This window comes from Platalea leucorodia (assembly GCF_965183815.1).
Source record: "Platalea leucorodia genome assembly, chromosome: 6".
Classification (NCBI taxonomy): domain Eukaryota; kingdom Metazoa; phylum Chordata; class Aves; order Pelecaniformes; family Threskiornithidae; genus Platalea; species Platalea leucorodia.
In genome coordinates this window covers 55,453,379-55,477,599 of record NC_138828.1, presented here as the reverse complement: position 1 = coordinate 55,477,599, position 24,221 = coordinate 55,453,379, and the positions used below count along the sequence as shown (strand labels likewise).

The window sequence follows — 24,221 nt, the reverse complement described above, 5'->3', positions numbered from 1 at the left end:
AACGATTGTGTTGTGGAATAGTTACCGAAGAGTAGTACTTATGATCAGTCTTAATGCAGCATGTATTAATCACAGTAACTTTGCTTTTTTTTGTCGTTGCCGTTTCCTTTTGATTAAGTTTTCTCTTACATGGTTTACAATTCCAGAAGTAGAACCTACATATGCACAGGACAGCACAAGCCAACTGACACTTTATCTAAATTTTTGTTTTATTAAAAACTCATGGGAATGTATAAAAACACCTAGAAGCCACATCTTCCATCAGACTAGGGAATACCCGATTTCAAAAAATAAAGCTCTTTGTAAGAAAAAAACAAAACAAATAATCTAGTGTGTTTTTTTTTTTTATTTCAAGCCCGGCTACAGGGACTTTTTGCTGTCAAGAAAAAAAAAAAACCTGTCACCTGCATTCTTAAGAAGATCATGGCAATACACAGATTAAGTTTCTAAGCTCATAACATACTGAAGTGGAGAAATAGAAGATCCCCTTTCTTTACTATGCAAATAAAGCTTTCCAAATATTAATCCAGGACTTTATTCATACAATAAAGGGGAAGTTTACCCTAGATAGAAGCCCATATTAAAAATGATCCAGCAGATTTTGGGTTGCTTGTAATATTTCAAGCCTTAAACTCCAGAAGAGAACAAGGCCAGAGCATCTGATGAGCAAGTCTGTGAAATACCTAACTGTTCTGCAAGAACAGTTTCCCACAACTTTTGAGTTTTGTGAAATGCAAACTTCATACCTGAAACCACCTCCATTTCAACAAAGTAGATACAAAATCAGGCCACCAGCAAAAAACTTGTCTGGCCAATAATCAGTCTGAGACAGGTACTATACTGAGAAACAGATTATGTACATACCAATTACATCATGAAGTGCCCACAACCTTGATGTAGGTTAAACAGCTGCTTCTGGATTTACTTAAGATCCCAGAATAGAAGCATATGGAAAATGAAAGTGATTTTTAGTTTCTGATAAAGTTAAAAATATTACAAACTTTCAGCTTTTATTGAAAATTAAATATATTAGCAAAAGCAAGATTTAAGAAATATTTTACAAATGATTTACATACAAGAAAGCCAGTATCAGACATATTCACAAATATGCAAACCTTTAATTACAAAAAGTACCTATTGGCAGCATGATGCTAACCTTGCCACTGCAGTGTGCTCTACTATTGATATGAATAAGGCATAGAACTCACATTTGCACCAACTTAAAATGTTCAAATAAAACTTTAAGCTTTTAAATCCTGGATGCACAATCCCCAGCACACAGACGCACGCATACTCTAAGATTTCTTCTTCTAAGCTCGATAAACTAAGTGTGTGCTCTGGAAGAACAGTCAGCCTGAAAAGCCCAGTAGAAACGTAACTGGTACTAGCATTTCAGTTTCCTCTTTAACATGTACAGGCCTAGATATGTAAACCATATTCACAGTTTAAGTATTTTTAGACAGAAGTACCTTTTTTTTTTTTTTGCATTTGTTCCTTAAAATTGGCTCTCAGTTCAGCATACAGTTCATAATGTCACCTGTTTTGTGATGCATACATTTACAAGATAACTTAAAAATCTGTGCCATATTCATGGTCAAGATAATTCAATAAGAGTAGTAATATCCAACAGTGACATTCAATACTGTATCTCAAATATTTGTGCAAATAGCAAAAGAACAGTTGTATGAGGCAAACATTTGCAAAACCTTTAATACCTCCTCAATGTTGTAAACTTGGACTGTCAGCCTTAAGTCCTGCATTTCCCACAGCTTTAAAAAGTCAGTGGCTAAAATTATCAAGTCTCAAAAAGGTTCTCTTCTACATAGTGCAAATTGTAATGTAGATAACGTGAAAGACATATCCAGCTGGATTGACTTTGTGCAATCATCGGTGGTCTTCTCTCATGGTTGAAGAAAGTGTGCATTCAAAGAACCACATGGTTCAGGAAGTCGGGAGGGTGGGGAGGAGAGAGAAAAAGCAGTTCCGTTACACTTCTCAAACCAGCGCTAGATGTGCAAAGGCAGCAAAAATTCCAGCTGCTACTACAACCAGAACAGAGTAACTTTTCAGGAAGACCCAGGCGGTTAGTCACTTGGACTGGTCTCTAGAAAAATATGTGAGTATATGTTGGATTTTTATCAGACGGTCTTTTAAAGACATCATGGAGAGAACTGACAGCTGATATCTGGGGTCTACTGGGAGAACAGCTAGAAGCCACCAACACCAAGCAGGACCATTGGGCATTGCCTAAAAATAAAAGATAAATTGGTTACCCATAACCAATGTAGTATAGTTGACTAACACAAAGACATCAGAAAACAAAGTCATCAATGGCAAAGACTCGTTTAAAGTTTGATACTAGAGAATTCCAGATCCACGAGATCAGAAGGGTTCTGAAGGGATCTCTTCTGATCCCTCCCCAGCTGAGAAGTCAAATAAAGTACACTTAAACTAAGCTTGATAAAGCAATTATTTTTAAGGCAACAAAGGAAGCTCATAGCTTCCTTGGGAAAAAATGGCCAAGTATAGGACAGTCACCTAATAACAACCCCGCTGATAAAAACTAAATCTATTACCTGTCGTGCTATTATTGAGCCTTGAATATTCTTGAAGCCTAACGTTTTCATTACAGTTGTCTTTGCTATATTTGAAGGACTCCTCTATCACCTCCCAATTCCACTTCCTTCTCATTACCTCCTAGACAGAGCAGGACTACTTAATCAGTTTCTTCTAACTTGATAAAACATAGTATGTAACTTTTTCCTGTACTTTATTCAATTCTCTACACCAAGCCTTAGATGTCATGCCCAGAACTGGACATAATACTCCTCAGCAGAGGTCCTATCACTGCAGAGAAGATTAGTTACGTCAAATGACTTGCAAGAATATTACTGGTAATGGTACACTCCAGGATGACATTTCCTCCCCTACATCTGTATCACACAGTTGACACATTTGTGTTCTATTATAAATCTCAGGTACATACCCATAGTATTGCTGCCCTGCTAGTTATCCTGGTTTTGCACACTTATTCCTCCTTCCTAGTATGTTTTTTTTTTTTTTTTTTTTTTTTTTAATTAAATTGTTCCAAAATCACTTCTGAATTCATGTACTGGCCTCCACAGCATCTACAGTCCTCCCAGATCAGTTAATATAGTCTCATAAAAGTATGTAGCAGCTGGGTGAGGGACAGGCTCTCATTAAGATCCCATTTCATATATAATTCCACTTTGAAAGCCAAATTTTACATATTTTTAAATGTTACTTTTCTCCAGCCTCCACTCTTTCAGGATCTCACCAACCTTCATTAATTGTTTATAATAACCATTAAAATAGACGGCTGCAGCTAGTTTCTTAAGAAACATTTGTCAGATCCTAGCAGCTGCAGCAGTTTATGGCACTATCTCAGAAAGGAGAAAAGTGTTATTTGTGATTACCTATTTGCCAAAGATTACTACCTGCACGTGTCACAGGGCAGAAAATACATTTTTTTTTTCCCACTTTAATTCTAACAGCTTTACACAAACCAACAGTTTAAAATGCTACTGGAACTTAAAGTGTTCTCAGTTTACTAGTTTTATTTTCACAGCAGCATATCATCCTTTCCTGCAAAAACTGTTGAACAGTGACAGAACTGCCTTTTGTTGCTCATCATAAGAGAAACAAGATGAAGCCTTATGCCTTCAAAGTTGGGAAAAAAGTAGGTTTTTTTTCTTTTAATGTTCAGCAGTTGTTAACAGGGTTTTTATTTTTAGAAATAAGCACCTAATAATTGATATTAAATGATGTCTCACCTGTATGTTTTCCTCCCTGTCAGGCATTGGCCCGAAGTGCTGAAGAATTTGAGTGCGAAATTTGTTTCTTAAGTTTTGGAACCAACTGCAGGCCTGATTGTAAACAAAATTGTGAAGTTCTCTCAGTTTCCTTAGTTCTTCTTCATCAGCAACCTATAGGGGGAATGTTATGAAAATATCATTAAAGAAACAATTAAGATGTTTAAGCTAAAACCCAAACCCCATTCAATTTCAACTATAATTACATGTATTTCTTGCATTCTCCTAAGACTTGATTGCTAATGACTGAATAGTAAAGAAGTCCCGTGACATTTTAAAAAGTTACAACTTCCAACTATTGGTCAAACAAAACCCACAGTATTTCTTTGTTGCTTTATAATAATAAAAAAAATTAAGCTAGCTTCCATTTCTTCCACATGCTGGCACTGAATCTTCCAGTGGTCTAGAGACCTAAAACTTGGAAACAGCACTCTCAAGAACAAATCAGGCAAAAAACTTGAGATAATAATACTAGTAAGTATTTATACAGGATTCTGGATACCTTAACATCTTCCAAATATTCGATGTCTGCAGTGCAATAACCATCTTTCATCCCTCTCCGTAAAACTCTAAATCTCTTTCCACCAACTGTATCAACAACAGACCGTCCATCAGGTAGAAAATGAACATTCCTAATTTGCAGCATGCATCCATAATCTGCAAAACTAGAAAAGAAACCTTCTCTGTAATGCAATTACACACTTCTAAAAGGACACTTTTTATAATTAAAAAAAGACCTAAGAGCTGAGAAGCTTAGAATTAGGATGTAAACCTACCCATTTTGAGAATCACTTATACACATCCCAAACTGTTTAGTCCCAGTTTCCATACTTCTGCGAATCATTAGTCGGTATCTTGGCTCAAACACATGTAGAGGGCAAGGCACAGTAGGATATGCCATAGTGCAAACAAACATTGGAACATTCTTGGTCAAGCTTCAAAAGAACATCAAAAGAAATATGTGGCTTAAAAATCTAATCACTGAACTATGCCAAGACAATCCATTTTTTTCAGTATGTTTGCTATATTTGAGGTCATAAAGCACTCTTTTCAAAGTTTAATAATAAGCACATTGTAACAACTTTCATAAACAATAAAAACACATACTAATAACAGTGACTGAAGACCTATGTGCTGATTTGAATACATACTGGACAGTAAACCTCATAGTTATCTAGTCACTGAATATCTAGTCAATGAACGAAGGACTTTGTTTTGGGGACAGGGTGTTAGTTATTTTTTTCCTTTTTGTTTTAGTTTGAGCCATACAAGCCATTATGCCCTCAGAGTCACAGTCTTCCTGGAACAAAAAAGATGCAGCAGTTACTACATAGTAGCTAGGTGCCCATTTAGATTATTTTCAACGATGGACTCCAGATCACAAGATGCAACCCAGGGTCTAACTTTTACCTTGCAATATGCCTCAGCAGGCCTAACTGAAGAACAAAATATTTTTTTCGTGCTATTTTATCAAGTATGTCCAGTTGATAGTTGATACAAACAAGTGAACATTAAAATATTACCAGGTATTTAATTTTAATACCTTTCAGATTATAAAACGTAATTCTAATGCATGGATTTTGTTACGTATGTGGCATGAGCTGTAGTTTTAAATAGTTTTCTATTCGTATCTACAATACATGACACTTTATACATCTGAAGAACTCTACTAGAGATAAACATCGAGATTACAAAGAAATCCCAATGATTTCTTTTCATCACATCTATCTTTATACAACTAATGTCTATCATGAACTGCTTTGAAAGAAATTAAAGTATCTGAGACTGGGCAGCCAACTCAAGAAGACAATTCCATTAACAGCAGCAAAGCTAAAACTGAAGCTCCACGACAGTGCACACAGAGAAACAGGAGGACAAACATATTTTGTAGAGGACTTAAGAGCCTCACGTTGCTACTATCAAAGTGTGATTTTTTTATTTCCACAGTAGTTAAAAAATTTAATTTTCTGAAACACACATTTAAGACACCAAATTAACATGTCTTTATATTCCTTCTTGCATCCATAATATGCATTATTAATAATGACAAAAATGATAAAACATTTCTAAAAAGGATTTCCATACTAATCTCTCAAGTTTTCTAGATAAAAGACAGCAAGCTTACTTTGAGTGCTCAGCGGTTTCTTCAGCATGAATTCTTTTTCTCTCATATAATTCATCAGACAAGTATTTCATTATTAATTCCTCCAGCAGTTCTGTGATGCTGTATTTTCTGCTTGCAAGGTACTGTAAACAATGTAAAAAATATATTAATATTTCTTTTCATATACATTAACAAAAGACTTGAGAAAATGCAGCTTTTACTTAAAACCATCATATATGAAATGTGTCATCAATTAGATTTAAACCCATAAAAACTTAGAGCTCTGAAGTTGTTATGTTTCATTACTTAACACCTAATGTTACTCTAATATTTGAAAATGAGATTCTCTATTTTATTTCTTTGTGCCTGACAACTCGAGTGTCTAACTCGGGTTGTATTTCTATGTTTACCAGAGACAGAATTGATTTCCCAGGTTATACAGCCATACAAATAAGGAAAGTGTACAGAAATTACAGAAAGGTTTTACTGAATAGTTACCGAAGTTTACAAACACTCAGGATTTAGTTACACCAATAAAGCAGATGGTCACAGAAACATAAAATCTCTAAGACCCTGAGGCAAACCTGATCAACTTGTATTGACAAAATTTGTCTCAAGTTTTTCCTTTCTAGTAGCAATCCTTAATGCAAGTGAATCCAAGTTGTTGAGTTTAAGTGAAAGAGCCTTTAAAATGATACAATGTTTGTATTTGTGAGCTCTGCTGAGAAACAGTACCTCTTTCAAACTCTCCTTACAGAGTGGACACTGAGGAGCATGGTCTAAACACCGTTCCAAGCAACCTTTGCAAAAAGTATGTCCACAAGGGGTTGTCACTGGCTCAAAGAATAGCCTGAAACAAAGATATTAGAAGTTAGATACCATGGCAAGTGTATGTTTTGCTAAAAAAGTCAGTGACCAACCTCTAATTTTTAACACTAGTTATATCATAACAAAGCAGAGAAAACTAATCCCATGTCTCCTTTTTCTGCTTTTTCCCCTATACTGAAGCTTTTTTCCATTTACCACTACACCACTCATTTTTTGTGTTTTCTGATAAATCTAGACATATTTCAACACTAAATATCTAAACATTTATCCCAATGTACAAAGATTTTGGTCTCACTACATAGAGATTCAGAATACACAAAATTAAGTGATTCTTTGAGGAGCTAAGTTGTTTTAATAGCAGTATTACATACTAGTAACGTAACTATAGACAGTTTAGTATACACCATATGTTTTAAGGTATTTATTCTGAAAACCACGATGACTCAATAAGAGCTTTCAAATACATCACCTACATTTAAGTAGACTAACATTCTGAAGTATCTACATCTCCTAGACAAATATGAGGTTCACGGGCAACACTTCTAAGCATTAGCCTTCCAAAAATAAGCTAAATAGTTATATTGACTGAAGAAAACCCTAATGTTTAAGCACAAAAGATCCTGTCCTTTTTAGGTTACCAGTTAACAACACCAAGTTTCATTGCAAAGGCAGCTTGATTAAAATAATGCTGTATTATATAGCACTATAGCAACTGACACATTTAAATAAGCATTTAACTGCAGGGATAGAAGAAGGCTGAAAATTATTGACTGATATCAGAACTCATCATAACCTGTAAGTACCTCAGTTTATATGTGTAACAGATACCTGGCCAAGCATCTATAACAGAAATATTGAGTCACAGAGGAAATCTTACCTCATACACAGAGAGCACTCAAAATCTGATACATCAATCAAATCCCCTGGAATTGTTCCAAAAGCCAGTGTCACGTCCCTTTTTGTACTTTCTAAGGAAAAGCAAGACAAAACACTCCTTCAAAGAAAGGCACAAGACAGTAAATACTTTAAATTTCAAAGTAAGTGACTGTTTACCTCCTTGCTTTTTGTGTTTGTTTCTTCCATCTTCACATACAACTGTATCCTGTTCTGAAAAGGAAAGCTTTCTTTTCAACAAAGCACCTTTTTCTTGGCCAGAGAGAAGGGGTTCAGAAGACACTCTCTTTAAGCCATCTTCCTTGGCAAGGTCTTTTGTGGAGTTAAGAGCATGGGCAGACTGCGCACGATTTAAGCTTCCACTGACAGGCTCCAGTACCTCTGATCCGCCTAAACTCTATAATAATAAGATGAACTGAACTGTACTTAAAGAGTAACACAAATCTAAGTATATAAGATGTGAACATGCAAAGATATATAAGCCAAACCGATACCCACAGTTAGTTCATTAGTTAACTAGAGGAATTTGATATTCAAATTTGCTTAGCATTAACAATTTAAAAATCTTCATCTGCTTCAAAGAGAAAAAACCCTGTCTTTCTCTCTATTTTGAAGTCACTAGTATCAAATCTCAGTACCTTCTAATAAGTAGTTTACTGGAGTGAGGAGTCTAACACTCCGAATGAAAATACATTACTCACAAATCACATTTTTTTTTTTCTTCCAATTTAGCCAATTACAGAAAGTCAGCAGGTAGGCTGGAAAGTAAGTATGACAAATAAAGGTATTGTCTGCTGTTTGTGTATCAGCCAAAGAGAAAAGTTATCCTATAGTTTTTGTTACCTGCTCAGGTAACTGTAAGTTGCAGTAAGACTCAGTCACCTCAGAACCAAGTATAAAAGGTTTATTTCGAATATGTGGTGAATTCCAAGCAGATTCCTTCAGGCTCTCTCCTAACTTCTCTGGTGACAGCACATCACACAATGTCTAGAAGACAAACAGCTAAATGTTCATAACAATAATAAAGCTATGCCTGGATTCTTTTTCATAAAACTACATACCAAAAATAAGAATTTAATCTCTATGAAGTTATCTTCATAGAGCTTTATTTAAGCAGTAACTGAGAAAGAATGGTTGAGAACAGAAACCTACATACCTATATTACTAAAAAGAAATTTATCTCGTTATCATTTCTACTACAAGTGAGTGACCTCTTCAAACAGAGTTAGACATTATCAATTCATTATCATGCAGCTTTTTCAATGTAAATTTTTATTATCAAAGAAAAACTGTTGTGCACTGGGCAGGAAGGAGTTCAACTTAGAATATTTAACTTGCTGCCTGCTTTCCAGTTTTCTAGATTTTCATTTAGTAACTTGAAAAGCATATGTACTTTGAAACGTGTACTTAAAACTTGTACATTAGGAGTATTTCTTCAACATAGCATGATATATCTTGAAAGGAACTAATCTACCACGTGAAACTTCTCTGTATGTATTGAAGACTTTTAGATGCTCAGAGTCTACCACAATGGGAGATTTATAAAGGAACCAAGTCAGAGATAGTAACCCAGTTTCATAAATAAAATTACCCTTTCTACTTCTAGCTTGGCTGGAAGAAAGTCCTCATCAAGGGCTAAGCACTGTAGAAACAGTTGTAAGGCATCACCTACAAAGCCAGAGTCTTGCAGCACTTTTCCTTTCCGGAAGTAGACCTGAAAAACAGATACCATGAAGACATTCCTAGAGAGTATGTAGAACTGCAGTATTCATCTTACAGGCATTACAACAAAGTTAGAATTAGAACCCTCCATGACAAAAAGAATGTAGCTCTTCAACAAACTTCAGCTGTGCACAGTGTGGATGATCTATATGACTTGTCTAACATACATCCCCTACAGTGTTTGAGAAGAGTCATTGGATAGGCTGGTGTTAGTCTCCTTCCAGTTAATTTGTTTTGGCTTAAATGAAGGGTTAAAAAACCTGTGCTGAATTCACAAAGGGCCTTAATTTCCCCTTTCTGTGAGGCTTTGGAGGGGAAGAAGGGGAAATGCAATGCAAATTATTACATAACCTCATAGAACAGCTTACAGGACACCCTTTTTGCCCTCTGTTTCATTAAAAGCCTTATAGTTCCAGCCTGCAGAAGGGTAACTACAAAGAAAACAATCCACACAACCATGCATCTCTTACATACATCTTAATCCATATTCTTAACACAAAACAATGCACTGTTGGAATTGCTTCCTCCAACTACATTTTATTCTTGAACACTAGACAGCAGCTACAAAAAAAAAAAAAAAAAAATCTGTTTACTATAAAAAAAAGGGAGAAAAGACTACTGAATTTTGCTGAACCTACCTATAACTATACGACATTGGAACTAAGTAGTCCCTTATCCAACTTATCTCAATTTTAGAAAGTTGCATTTGCAGTAATATAAATACAAGTTAGATATAAACAACAGTTATCTAACAAAAGCTAGATAAAACAACACCACCTAGTTGTATATGAGATTCGATAATGGGCCAGAAAACTGAATAAAAAACCCAAAACAACAAAAAAAACAAACAAAAAACCCACCCAAGTGCAGTTTCTACAGAACAACTGCCAGTATCAACAGTAGAGCCTGTTAAACAAGGCTGCCAGATGAGGGCATGCATCATCTTTGATAGATTTGGGCAATTTCATTAAGATGTATCCTGAAGAAGGAAAGTATGCTAATCCTCCTCTTACAGACAGTTTATTTTCCTACAGAAATAAGAATTGTTAGAGGAATCCATCAAACCAAGCTCACTTAAGTGAAGTGAAATTTCTTTCCAGACAGAAAAAAGTAGACAGTACTACCAACGCTGAGCGGCAAAAAGTAGGATGCTCTCTGAATTTGCGGTAGCCATGGAACTGCTGAACACAGGAGAGATCAAGACAGCAGCAGTTATCTCCCCTTGTGTGGCAAGATCTTGCTGCTCCTGCTGTGCTCAGAGTTTAGACAGTGCTGCAATATGCAGTATCTTACAGTTCTGAAGGCCAGTGACTCCCCAGCTGCCTGCACTATTTGCAAAGCTCAGTTCCCACTGAGTTTCTTTGGGCTTTTCGAAGAAAAACTTTCCAAGCTAAAACAGCAAAGTGTCCTTCTCTTAATAAACATTAACAAATAAACAAAACAAACCCCGAACCCCAGCTATTACAGGTTACATCACCATAACCTATCCCAACTCCAAGTATTGGAGCCACTAAAAAAGGCCCAAACACATGCTTACATTTTTTAGCCATACTATTGCAAAAGAATTTCTTGCTTGTGCTAAGTATTTTTTTGACTCTTTGGTAGCATTTGGAAAAGAAAACTGTGTTGTCCTATTTACATAGCAAACTGTTTTACCAATAAAACTCAAAAGCGATGAGAGAAATGTTGACTTAACATAGAGCCAAGAATTCCAGTCCTGACTGGCAACAGTGCTCACTCATCTCATGTGATATTTTCACATGAGGTAATGCTTAAAATGCTCTGACTTTGGGAAATACAATCAAAGTATAAACACTTCAGGGAAGTGGGGAAATGCAGAGCTTTAAAAGGACTAACTTGTGCATAGCATAAGAAATTTCAAAAGTTAATTACATCGACCTACCAAACGCACAGGCCTCAGAAGTTCTGCTTTCAAGCAATTAAAGCTGGCTGCACAATTTCAGCCAACCATCCAGTCAAATACCGTTAAGCTGAAGTTAAGTTTGTAAATATTTAATAACTTTTCTTAAGAGAACACATAAAAGTGTTCTTTTAAAGAAATAATCAATAACAAGTAACTACAGACAGCACAAAAGTACTTCATAATACTTCCCAAGAAGTCAGTTCTACCGCACTTAACCCTTTGTCCAAAGACACCATCTCATGTTATGATATGAAACAAAAATACCTGAAGTTTTTGAAGAAGGCTAAATTAACAGTTTCAAGTAGATTCAATAATCAACTCTAACCTCCCATATTCATCAGCAGCCTGTCTCATGTAAGTATTTTAAGATACCTTTAAGCATTTTGCATGCCTTACATGATAATGTTTAAGGTAGCTGACCTAGGTTCTTAACTTGATGCAAGTATAATTCAGAATTCATTAATGTTATAGATAAACACAGATTTTGAAAAATGAAGAGTTCATATCAACTTACCTCTGGCCAATTTGGCATTTTAGAAATAACAAAATTTAGATCTTCTATGGCTGTTTTATATTCTTGGAGGCCAACATATGACTCAGCTCTGTAAATTCTCAGCATCAAGTCACTGGAATCTGAAGACAAAAATTAAGCAACATTTTTAATAATTCAGAATTTTGACATTTTTAATTAGATATGCTTCCATAGTGATATGTCATAACCACACTTTTTTGTACCGTACCGCAGAATTACTGGAGTACATTCTCCCCCACCTCCCAGTGTTTGGGTAATAAAAGTGGCAGTAATTCCAGGCTCACGTCTTTCAAGCTAAAGATCAAATTTTGTACCCCCTAACATATCTTGCAGCAGCAAGATGATGTATTTTAAAAGATCTAACACTGAGGCTGACAGAATAAAGTATTGCTCAGTACTGCTGTGACAACAAATATTGAGGACTAAGTAGACTTCAGCTTTACAGTACACCCATTCAAAACCACAGAAATCTGTGAATTCAGTGCACTTGTATTAAAAAGTCTAAGTATTACAAAGTTTGCTTTCAAATGTTCAAGTTTTTCTCTAGACTGTCATTTGTTTTTATAATGTCCAACCCCTTCCAACTATGGCTGGAGATACAGATGCCACTTTCACAATGGTATCCATCTGGTAAGTACCAGAAGTAGGCTTTATCACTATGTGGTCTGAAAAGAGATAGCCAGTAACAGAAAGCCTTTAATACCAGCTGGCAGCCCTGTTATAAGGAGTTGTGCTAGTGGAACTTCTGCAATGGGAAAGCGTTAGTATGTGTTCAGCAAAGACAAGTTTTCATGTCCAACATACAGCATTTTGCACTTTTAGTAAAGCAGCCTCTAAATGCGAAGCATGGCCATATTCATGCCATTAAACAATGGTTTTCATAACACACCTAAGTGTAGTTGTTGCTTGGAAAAAATGCCAGCACACTCCTTTGTTCTTTATTTTTTTTTTTTTTAATACACCTGTGTTTTTCATTGAATGAGATAAACAAGTCAGACATTGGTCTACTGTAAACAATATTAAATTAAATAGCTCTCTAAGTTTGTTTCAACAAAATTTTCTTGGGAGGGGATAATTTCAATTTGATATTCTATCTTAGTCTATTCGAAATGTCTGGTTTAAATTTTCATGATTTCCAACATTAGCTTGTTTTACATTTAAAAGCCAGACTGATCAATGTTCCCATGTATTCCAACATATTGCTTTGTATTTAGATCCACAATGCTACATGTAAAAAGACTTTAATGGAAAAGAAAGGGTTAAGAAAAATCAAAACTGACAGAAGATTTCACAGCTGAAACTAAAGTGTTGTCTTTCGAGTTGACAGCTTCCCTTGAAACACAAATATTCCAAAACCTGGTTTGTTTGGTTTTTTAATTTTATTTTGGACACAATAAAATGTTTGTATTAACAGAAGTCTGGGAAATTGTCTTTGTCTAACTTAAACAGGTAATTCTGCAAGCAGAACTCTGAAGCCTGCTTTCCTGTGGCTTTGTGTTTTGTGACTGTTATAGCCTAGTAAAGCGGGAGCTCAGATCAAACTCTTCAGATCGTTTTTTCTGTTGTATTTGACTGTTTGGTGCCCAGCAGGGTTAGTGTCAAACCAAATTCTTTTCTTCAGAGGTAGCAGTAAGTGCAGGTCTTTGTTCTCTGGTAAGCTACCTATTTGCACATAATACGGGAGGGTGGGAGCTCATCTTTTTCAGACTTGCAAGTGTAGAGGATGACCTGAGGAACTCCCAAGCCTTCCTTTCTGAGGGGAGGGTGAGGGGTGGTTTGACGATAAAAATGTGAGCTCAAGTCTACAGCAGTTGGACATTTTGTCCATTTCTTTTTCAAAGAGAAAAGTATGGTCCCAACCGAACTGGTACAAAACAAAGGGCTAAACCAAGGAACTGGGACCCCATCTCTGCTGCTGAACACACACAAACACTGCCAATGCATGAGCAATACATAAAACAAATTTGGTCTAAACATTTGCAAGACCAAAAGATCTAAATGCATATGTCCAATTTTGCACCCATAATTTAATTTCTAGGCTTTGTAATTGTGAAAACATCATTTTGCAATGTTTCAGCATATATTTTAATGTTTGCCACCTAAAGGGACGATGCAAAACTATTTCAAATCCTTAGATCAAAGGCCAAACAGAGCAAAAACACAATTTGTGCTTAAATTTTCTATTTCAGTAACTCAGTATATGGTAAATACAGAAATCACTCGCTTCTAGCATACCCAAAGACAAATGATTTTAATAAAAAAGACAGCAAGTACTTTCAGTGCAGAACTGTGCATACTAGTTATTATTACATTAATAGGAAAGCATACAAAGGTGTATATACTTTTTTTATACTACTTCCAAAGCATCAGCTCCTGGCTACTGTCAGCATAAGCATACCAATAAATGGACCATCTCTGCTCTAATCCTGCATGCTTTTTATATGGTTCTTATAGATTTATCAAATTCTTCAAAATAAGACATACACGTCACAACCACTATACAGAAAAACTTCAGGACACTGTATTTATTAATACAGTACTATAAGGTCACTCCAATGATCAAGGGTTGGAACACACAAGACATGAGAAGAGGCTGAAAGAACTGGGCTTGTTTAGTGGGAAACAATTCCCGAAGGCCTTGGGAGAACCCAACAGCCTTCCAGAATCTATGAGGAGGCTACCTAGAAGACGCTTTACTGAAATGCATGGGGGAAAACCAAGAGACAATGGCTATAAACTGAAACAAGGGCAGTTGTGACTTGAAATAAGGAGAAAATTTTTCACTCTGAGAATAATTAACCTTTGAGCAGGTTGCCCAGAAAAGCTGTGGAATCTTCCTCCTTGCAGGTTTTCATGACCCAGCTGGACAAAACCTTAAGCAAACTACTCTGAACTCGGTAAAATGTAAGAAAGTTATGAAGAGATGCCATGAATATGTTTCTTATGCCACATCTTTTCCACGTCTAAGTATTTTCAAGAATTCATGTTCTGGAGGAAGATAGAAAGTGTACCAGCAGCTACTAATTAGATCTCTATTGGCCTGAAATCACCTTCAATTTGTAGTTGTGAGCCCACAGCTCTAAATTGACATTTAATGTACATCTGCATTCCGATTCATTAAGTTCTTTAGTATCTTTACCAGAATACTTGGAATATCGATAGTTCTCAGGGTTGGAGAAATAGGAAATAGTTGTACAAAGGATCTTAAACTGAGCTTCTAACATGTGTACTGAATGTGAATTACAAAATTGTGGATAAGCATCACAGCTGATAACTATTCTCAAATTTGAAAGCCATTTTAAAGCAAAAATTTAAGATGTAGCTTCACAAAAAAAGGAATCAAAATTCTTTCCCCATAGATATCTAAATGATATTGCTAAATCCATAAAAGAAAGATTAACTAGAGTCTGTAGAATTAATTTTCTCTTTCATTCTTCCAAAACAGTCTTGAAACATGAAACAGGACCCCTGTAAACATTTGTGATCAGTAGTGGATTCACTAGTTTGTACCCTGAAGGCCACTGAGTTTTGACTCAATTTCTTTGTGACTTGCATGAGTCAATGCTGTCGTTCAGAACAAAGAGAAAAAAGTCTGCTTCTTACAGTTCCAAGATTTAAAATAGATCAGCCACTTTCTCAGGTCACATCTATCCCATATCCTACATTTTGGAAACACCCTGGCAAATAATGTAGAATTGAAGGCCACCACTGAACCTCTTTAAATTAGATTGCCATATAAAATATAACTGAGATTTAATCCCACCTACCTTGAAAACAGTTTATTCTGGAACTAGATCTAACGTATCTCCCCAGAACAGATTGGAAGGATTTGACTTATGCAAGCTTTTGTTTTTTTCTCCGCTGCAGACAACTGTACAAATGTAATACACTTAATCTGTAAAAATATTAATTCCTAAATTTCTGGACAGAAATAAAATAGCACAAATGAAAATGGAACTCCACAGGTCACCAGGTGTTAAAATCCATAGCCGAATAAGAACAACAAAGGAATCCGCCACTGGATCCATCTACGTATATCAACCACACAAATTTGATGCCCTCTACAAAGACTAAACTCTGAAAAACTGACCGTATCTCAAGTGTTCATGGTACCAGACATACTGCTTGCGATCGATATAGGATAATCTAACAGCGTGCCTCTACCTCCCGTCTTTGCACCCTCTCTCAACACTATATTATAAAACTTCAACCACACCCACCTATGATGTCACTGCCATTACACAACCTGTCCCCCTCCATGCCTGTCTGCTTATGCAACTGGGCCCGGCCTGCTGGGAATTGTCTTGGTGACACTTAAGACTGTGAAAATAGGTCTCTCTCAGGAAACAAGGTTAAATACAGCAACAGAATTTATCTTATCCCTGCACAGAGATTACTAAATACAAAACAAAACAAAGCCCACAAACTCTTCTGTAAACAAGTCCCACGAAAGCATGGGGGGGTGGGGAAGACGTGAAGAAGCCCAGGCTGGAGGCTCCTCCATGGCTCTGAAGTGTGCCCCGCTACCAGGCTTGACGCCCAGCTGAGGCCCGAACAACTACGCGTCCCGTAATCGGTCCCTCCACTCCACCAGACTACGGGGAGGCTCCCTGAATCCTCTCGGCAAACTCGCGAAAACTTGGGATGTTCTTTGTCGGTCCCTTTCGCCCACTGACGGCCTCAGCAGCAGGGGAGGGGGGCCGAAGGGCAGGAAGAAAACGCACACCCACGTACTCCACCACGCTTCCAGCCCCCCGACCCTGCCGCGCTGTGCCACCGGCTCCTCACGCTCCGGGCGGGGAGCGAGGCGGGAGTCGGCGGCTGCGGCCGGCGGGACCGGGCGGAGGAAGGGCCTGCCCCCCACAAGCCTTACCTGCTCGCAGAGCCTGGCTGGCGGCGCCCAGCGCCTCTCGGAAGCGGCCCTGGGCCAGCAGCTCCTCCAGCCGGCTCCCCCTCCTCGCCCTCTCGCACTCGCCCGGGAACCACTTCTCCGCCAGCTGGTTGAGGACGACGCTGGTCCGCAGCGGGGCAGCGGCCGTGCTGGTGCCCCCCGCCGGCAGCAGCCAGTCCCGGCAGCGGCGGCAGCGGGCCCGCAGCTCCCTCCGGAGACAGCGGCGGCAGTAGGTGTGCCCGCACGGGACGGTGACCGGCTCGCTCAGGAACCTGCCGCACCCGCAGCAGCGCAGCGGCCCCTCGGCCGCGCCCCCGCGGTCCCGGCTCCAGCCCAGCCCCTGCCGCAGGCGGTAGTTCAGCACCAGGCAGTCCACCAGCGTCCCGAGGCGCTGAGGTCCGGCGAGGGGGCCGAGGCACAGCGACGCCAAGGACGCGCCCACCACTTCCTTCAGGCGGCTCCCGGGCACCAGCCTCTCGCCCAGCCGCGGCAGCAGCTCCCGCTCTCCATCCGCCTCTTCGCCCGGGCTCCCGCTGCCGCCCGGCTCCGGCGACGCCTCCGAGCCCTCGGACGCGGGAGAGAACGCCATCGGCCGCCCGGCTCCGCCAAGGGGGGGTGTGGCGCTGCCGCTCCGGCCGCCGGGCTCGGCTCCGCGCGCGGCGCTCAGGCACTGGCGGCGCGGAGAGGAGGAGGAAGCGAGGCGCCCTCGCGGGCGGGGGGCGGGGTCACGTGCGCCCCCCCGCCCCTGCGCGCGCTACCCGGGGCCACGGTCCCCCGCCCTGCGAGGAGGAGAAGGAGGCGGCGGCGGCGCGCGCCCCGCGCTGCCCCCCTTTCAAACCTCTGCGCCGCGCGCCCTCGCCCCGCCGGCTTACATAAAACGCGACGTCAGCTGACGGCCGGGCGGGCCGGCCATTGGCGGCGCGCGCGGAGCGGGGCGGGGCGTGAGGAGGAGGGCGCAAGATGGAAGGAGGTTACAAAACACCGCTCCATGCGTGCGCCGTAATGGGGCGGGGCTGGCACCGGGCGGCCGTGGAGTCAGTCAGTCAGTCAGTCAGTCAGTCAGTCAGTCGGTCCGTCCGTCAGTTAGTCAGTCCGTCAGTCACGCGGGGGGCGGGCGTGGGCAGGGCAGCGCCGCGCGCGTGGTGCCCCTCACAGCCAGCCCGCCGCCGCCGCGGCGGAGCCGAGCCCTGGGCGCAGCCTTCCCCGCCTCTGCCGCCCTGGGGCTGAGAGAGAGCGCGGTGCGGCGGGGAGGGAGCACCGTAGCGGGGCCGGGGGGAGGAGGAGGAGGAGGGTGGTTGGCCGGGGCGGAGGGACGGGCCGGCGGGCTGCGGGTTGGCTCCTGGGAGCGGCTGCGGCGGTGAGGGCGGCCGCCAGGGTCGGGCGTTCGCAGCGCTGTTGGGGCGGGTGGAGGTGGGGGAAGCAGCCGAGCGCGAAGGGGCAGAGTCCCGGGGCGGGGAGCGGGGTCTGCAGCGGGTCTCCGAGCGCCTCGGGGGGACGGGGTCTGGAGCTGCCGCGGCCCTGAAGGCTTCAGCTGGCGGGTGCTTGTCGAGCAGCCCCTGCACGGCCGCCTTCCCGGCGGCTGATGCTCACGCTTGGCTCCGGCCGCTTGGGCTGGTCCATTTTTCTTCTGCGTTAGTTTTTTTTTTTAATGGAGGACACGATAAAAGTTACATGATTAAGAGAAAGCTCTTTGTCCTTAGGGTTTATGTATGTCTCCCTCTTTTCTTGAATGTTTCCGGCAGTTCGTGTAGCACGCCCATAGGATGGGCTCCGATGCTTTCATTGTGTAGACCTGCTGTGCATGTGCCGTGCCGTAACAGCCGGTTGGTGCAGTAAACTTTGTCTTCCACGAGTGTAAAATAGTAAGTTTAGTGCTTTTGGGGAAGTACCTGATCTACTTTACCTAAACTAAGTAGTAGTGGCAGTGCATTTTCATGGGGAAATATTTAGGGTTTCCAGATGTATGACAGCCTCTAATGAAAGCTTAAAGTCTATTGTATAAGTGCTATCTATTTACAGTTGCCACAATGCCTTTTTTCTTTTAAGTTAGAAGGCTGTCATAAATCTAGAAGTCTCAGATAAATATCACAGTTCCTCTAAAACCTTCCAGGCAAGACTTACACATCAGGGAAATTAATTTATGGCCTTATGAAAGGAACAAAGCTATATTTGGCTTCAGCTGTATTTCACATATGGCAGGCTGGAGGATGATACTGAAGGTTGTTAAGAGGGCTACAGGCAAAGATGCTGTGAGTGGAAATTACCAGACACACACATCTGGATTTATATCAGGATGTTTTGTCTGAACTCATCCACTCTAAACTGCATCCTTTGCCTTTACAGTGACTTTCCAGTTCCTAAAGTCAAAGAAAAAAAGATGTTATGTTAAGTGAAATATGGGGGAGAATATGGGTATATTGTCAACATGAAGAGATAGGAAAGATAGTCTCTTAGAGTGAGTAATTAAAAAATGGCGCGAGTTAGGAAGTGACAGTCTAAGAAACGATCAAAGTAAAAGAGATGCCTGTAGTGTGAACTTGAATGGTGGCAAGATGAGGTAAAATGGTTTGAATTATGAATGGTTTGAATAGGTTATGGATTCTGTTTTAGACATGTCAAGTGTGAGCTCACCCTTCGCAAAGTATCAGGGAGATAAGCAGAGAATTTGGACAGAAGTAAAACTCTGAAAGAAGTACTGTGAGCCATCATTGAAGAGAAGAGTATTTTATTTTGCATTTCAGATTAAATTACCTACGGAAATGGAGAAGAAAATTAAAACAGTACAAAGGTCAGGGGTTTGTGGAACTTCCTTAAAAAGCTGGAGTTAGAATAGTAACATTGTCCTCTGCAGGAACAATTAAAAACAAGTAGAAGCAAAAACTTCTTTCCACCATTGCCATTTCAAATGATTCTTATCAAAGTTCATATGTTAGCTTTCGTACTGATGATTCAAGCAGTGTTGTCAGCTACAATCAGTGTTGTCAGCTACAATCAGCTATTTTTCATAATTCCCAATGTACAGGAGCAAAATACTTGTGGGGTCTTGGAGCAGAAGAGTTGAGGTTTTTCCCATGATCCTTCACTTCAAAACAATTAAAAATGGTGGAAGAACGGAGTTGGGGTGGGACGGGTACATAGATGGGATAGGGAGCCTGCCATTTTACACTGCTTCTGCCAGTTTTAGAAATCTATCTTTAGTTAGTACTTTTCTTCAGAGCTTGCTCCTTCTGCTATCAGTACTTACTGTCACTGTAACTCCTTACTGTCTCCTAACGTTTGTGATACGTGCTGTTCTCTACATTCACAGTTGCCCTTATTTTCTTAGGTTTCTCTTGGGAACGCAAGACTTCCATGCATCAAGGAAAAAGAAATTGTCTAGGTTCAGATAGACAAAACATTGATTTTTTGCTTAAGTTTGTTCTGTGTGGTTGTAGAAAGACATTGAAGAAGTTAATTAAAGATAGACTTTAAATTTGTCTTAAATACATGTCAGCAGTATGCTGCAAGAATAGAGGGAGTCCTCTGGATAGCAAGTAATTTTGGAGCCTGGCATACTACGTCTGGGTTTAAGAAGAGTATAAAGAAATTCATAGAAAAGAATCCATTACATAAAAATAATCACTTTTGTGTCAGGAAATGTCTGAGAGAGAGATCTCTGGAATCTGGGAGATTATTTAGGGAGAAATCTCAGTGTATGTTTGCCTCGTCCTTATTCTCTAGATATTCATTTTTGATCACCGTTGGAAACAGAGTACTTGGCCTAGTTGGACCTTGGTATTACCCAGTGTGGTCATTCTTCAAGCTTTGGTTTGGTGCATTATTTCACCTTTGGCATATTTAACTGAACAAGAAAAAAACCTCAATTTTCTAATCTTTCACTGTGTTACCATCAGGATGTGATAATTATGTAAGAGAGGGAAAAAAAAAAGACATGCAACTTTTTACTAGATTAGATAACATGCACAGCTCCACCACCACTCCATTAAAAATAGCGCGCACACAGAAGTCTGTTCCCCCCCCCCCCCCCCCCGGTAGGGTCAGATAAATGATAGTTTAAAACAAAAGAAAACCGGGCCATTGCACAGTTCACATGGGCCATTCTAAGAAAGACTCCAGGGACTGTCCTTCCCCCTCCTACCGTAGAACAGTATTTTGCAACTGCTTATGTAAGTCTTGGTTGTCCTTGTTCAGAAAGGTACTTAGAAATTACTGTGCCTTCAGTACAGTGAGGCAGAAGTACATTCCTTGCCTATGCTTTTTAAGCTGTTGATTGGATGTTTCTGTAAGCAATTCCTTATACAAGTAGTGTGTACAACCCAATTAAACATGAGATGAGAATAAAATAGTATTTTAAGTTGTATTTGACCCCACTTTAGGTAAATTATATGCAATTACTCTGATTTAAGATCTTCAGAAATCGTCAGCAGTATAAACAAAATGAAGCAAAACCAACCCAGGCTAAGGGAACAGGCAGTGGCAGGCAGTGGACCTAAAAATTAATACCTGCGTACTGGAAATCTGGAGCTGAGCCCCATTTTTGCAGTCTCTCTTGGCATATATCCCAAGAAAAAGTAGTTAACCCAAAGAAGGTAGTTATATTCTAAGAGAAATGTAATGGCTTTCTGGCTGTTTTCCCTCTATTTGTTTAATGGTAGCTGGCTAATTATCCAGCTGTTGTAACTTTTTGCCAAGATATGTGTAGCAAAGGCAAAATAAAATGAATTGGTGAAAGATTAAATTAGGCAAATAAGAGTCATACTCTTAAAAAAAAAAAAAAAAAAAAAAAGCATAGCGTTCCTGAGAACTAATTGTTCTGCTGGGAAACTATTACCACCTTTACTTCTAGAAAAAGCAAATAAACATAAAACCCAAAATCTGAAACCATATTAAAAATAAGCAATCCTTGAATGGCGTAGCTTTTGAAGACCGTAGCCAGTGATGTCTGAGTCACTTCAGCTGTGGCTAAGGAATAATGAATCCTCAGAACCAACTTGGTTCTGTTTTATTTCAGTTCTTTGTTGCTTAGTAGACTTTTGGGGCTTTAGTGAGATAGTTCCGGCAGGCAGACTTTTAAATGGAAAAATGCTCAGCATCACTGCAGTAGAACAAATAGTAATCTTTGTGCAACACAGTGCTGGGCAGAAGTTGGCTTTGAGTAAATTTTTTTAGATACAAGAGTCCACAAAGCTGCATTTGCAGCTTGGTCTCAAAAGTTAAAGTGACCTGAACAGGGCTAGGCTGCTACCAGTATCTCTGGCATTTCTGTACAGTACTGCAGTATGGGCTTTCCAAGGGATCTTAATTCCCTTTGAGAAAAATGGAGCTGTGGGTTCTCTGTACTTCTGAAATAAGGCCCTTAGTAAGTTATTTAATTACACTTAGTAATTATGTATGCACTACTGACTATAAAAAATAACCAACAACACATAGGATAAACAGTTAACTACGTTGGAAAGATAAGGATCTCATTAAAAATAGAAAGGGAGGCAAAACATAATAGGATCTAAAATACTTAACCAGGTAGAGTAAAGACAGAGAGACTGAGTTTATTGGCTACATCCAATAAAGGACTTATGTACCTAAAGCAGGATTTAGGGAGAATTCAGGTGCCTAAGTCCAAAAATGCGATCTGAGAAATCTCACACACTGCTGCCTAACCCAGGAGATGCCTAAAACCAGAAGGCTCTTCCTTGATTTTAATTTATCTCTAGAGTGTCTAGGATTTTACTTCTGTACACATTCAGTGTGCAGCAGCTAGAGCAGTTTAGCACGTTTCCCATTCAGCCATTTACAATCCTCAGCTTAAGTGTCCAAGGGCTCTATTTGTCAGTATTCTCAGGCCACACCAAGCACACATTCATATCTAGAGCTTCTTAGTTTGGTGTAGCTGCTTGCTTTTAATACGAAGGATGGGAAGATTGAATAACCCTTTATTTAACAACCTGTCATCTGTTAGGTTACTGGTGTAAAAGTTGGAAGATTCAGTTTGGTTCTGTTTGAGAGTGTTCAAACCCATCTCCTCCCTTCAAGTAATCTATCTTAAAGAGTGACTGCATGAATTTAAATTGTCTTGGGAGCATGAATTAGAGATGAGGATGTGTCACTCCCTGCTAAATGCCCTGTTCCTTGGGATAAATCTCACACATCATTTCTATTCCTACAGAGTACAGAATTCCTTGCTTCACAGTGGCACAACTATCAGGAACGGAGCAGAACCGTCTTTGTTTTCAATAGCCCTGTCTCTTGCTGGGTAGGATCACTTTTCTGCCATATGTTGACTTGAATCTTTTTTGTTTAATGGGGATACACAGCAACAATAGGTTGCTATCTGGGAGGCGTTTGCTTTCTCACTTCCTTCTGTTATCCTGGCTGTGATTTAACAGAATACAGCAAGCCCTGCTCCATTTTTTTAACAGAATGGTAATTGGATCCTACAGTTGAGGGAGGACTCTAGGCTGTGTATTGCCAGCACACTGAGGTGTCTGTGTCTTGGCCTGAGTTAAGTTTCTAAGGAGTTGCAATAACACTGCTGCATTTCTCGCAGGCTAGCATTAGACAACCGTGATGCCTCAGGACAGTACCAAACTTCATCATACATATTGTATAGCATACGCGGGTGGTTCATGTGGAGTTCTAGATTCTTTGTTGGGAAAGGAGAAGCAGAAAACTGAAAAACAGTTTGCAATCACATAATTTTAAGTGTCCAGTTAACTTTTTCCTTTGCTTGTACCAGGACTGAATGTATCCCCTTCTAACATGCTACACAGTTGTCACACGTAATATTGACAGATTTGGATATGTATGGATATATTTGTCTGGATATTAATGTTAACTGCCATTAATGAGTGGGGATTGGTAAATCTGTCAATTATACTTTGGAATTGTGGAAATATATTGGCTATCCTGGAAACGCTAGAGTGGAGTCACTCATTTCCCTGTTTTCATGTTCGTTGTATTTTTTCTTTTCCCATATATGATGATATGTGTTTGTGCATTCCAAAAGATAGCTGAATGTTTCTACATTTACAGGAGAACAAACTTAAAAATATGATCAAGAAGGTTTTATTTTAAATTTCTCCAGTTTAAAAAAGTAATTTAGCTCCAGATATGACATGAGTCATATTTGTCTTTTCTTTAGGAAGAGAATCCTTGGACTGATTGGACTCCTTCCTTCTGCCATTGTTGCCTGGTAGGAGAGTTGCATATAATCAACAGATTTATAAAATAGCTAAATATTCAGTGAAATATTTGCTGCTATTAATATATGTTGTAATTATTCAAATAGTAATGCACTTACAGTGTGAAATACTAAATTGAAAGAGATGCAGAGCTCTGAATAATCGGTTATTTGTTCTTGAATTTAAAGCTCTTAGTGCAGGACTGTAACTGACTAATGAACAAAAAGCAGAATAATAGCTAAGGAAGTACTAAAAAGACTTTCATTAAAGAAGGATTTTTTTTTTAAATAAAAATTGCTCACTAAGAAAGCATGC

At 39.7% G+C, this 24,221-nt stretch overlaps 1 protein-coding gene across 3 annotated transcripts; it reads right to left on the bottom strand.

Moving 5' to 3' along the window:
- Window positions 1-369: 369 nt before the first annotated feature.
- Window positions 370-17,540, bottom strand: LONRF1 (LON peptidase N-terminal domain and ring finger 1). Of its 3 annotated transcripts, XM_082316266.1 has the most exons (12): window positions 16,711-17,536; window positions 11,820-11,938; window positions 9,251-9,373; window positions 8,503-8,646; window positions 7,819-8,056; window positions 7,643-7,733; window positions 6,673-6,787; window positions 5,959-6,080; window positions 4,610-4,768; window positions 4,336-4,498; window positions 3,795-3,947; window positions 373-2,247 (listed from the first exon to the last, which is right to left on the bottom strand). In XM_082316266.1, the coding sequence occupies exons 1-12, from the start codon at window positions 17,315-17,317 to the stop codon at window positions 2,089-2,091; spliced, it is 2,193 nt and encodes a 730-aa protein (XP_082172392.1). In that variant the 5' UTR covers window positions 17,318-17,536; the 3' UTR covers window positions 373-2,088. The 3 variants fall into 3 exon arrangements, with proteins under 3 accessions (XP_082172393.1, XP_082172394.1, XP_082172392.1); XM_082316267.1 differs by lacking the exon at window positions 8,503-8,646 and having other exon boundaries at window positions 370-2,247; window positions 16,711-17,540; XM_082316268.1 differs by lacking the exon at window positions 4,610-4,768 and having other exon boundaries at window positions 372-2,247; window positions 16,711-17,537.
- Window positions 17,541-24,221: the final 6,681 nt, after the last annotated feature.

Excerpts from the sequence above, each read along its gene's own strand:
- LONRF1 (XM_082316266.1), bottom strand. The coding sequence starts at position 17,317 with ATGGCGTTCTCTCCCGCGTCCGAGGGCTCGGAGGCGTCGCCGGAGCCG. Across the intron at positions 6,081-6,672 it reads GTAAGGAGAGTTTGAAAGAG|TACCTTGCAAGCAGAAAATA; the intron begins GTACTGTTTCTC and ends CATTGTTTACAG. Across the intron at positions 3,948-4,335 it reads AATATTTGGAAGATGTTAAG|GTTGCTGATGAAGAAGAACT; the intron begins GTATCCAGAATC and ends TTCCCCCTATAG.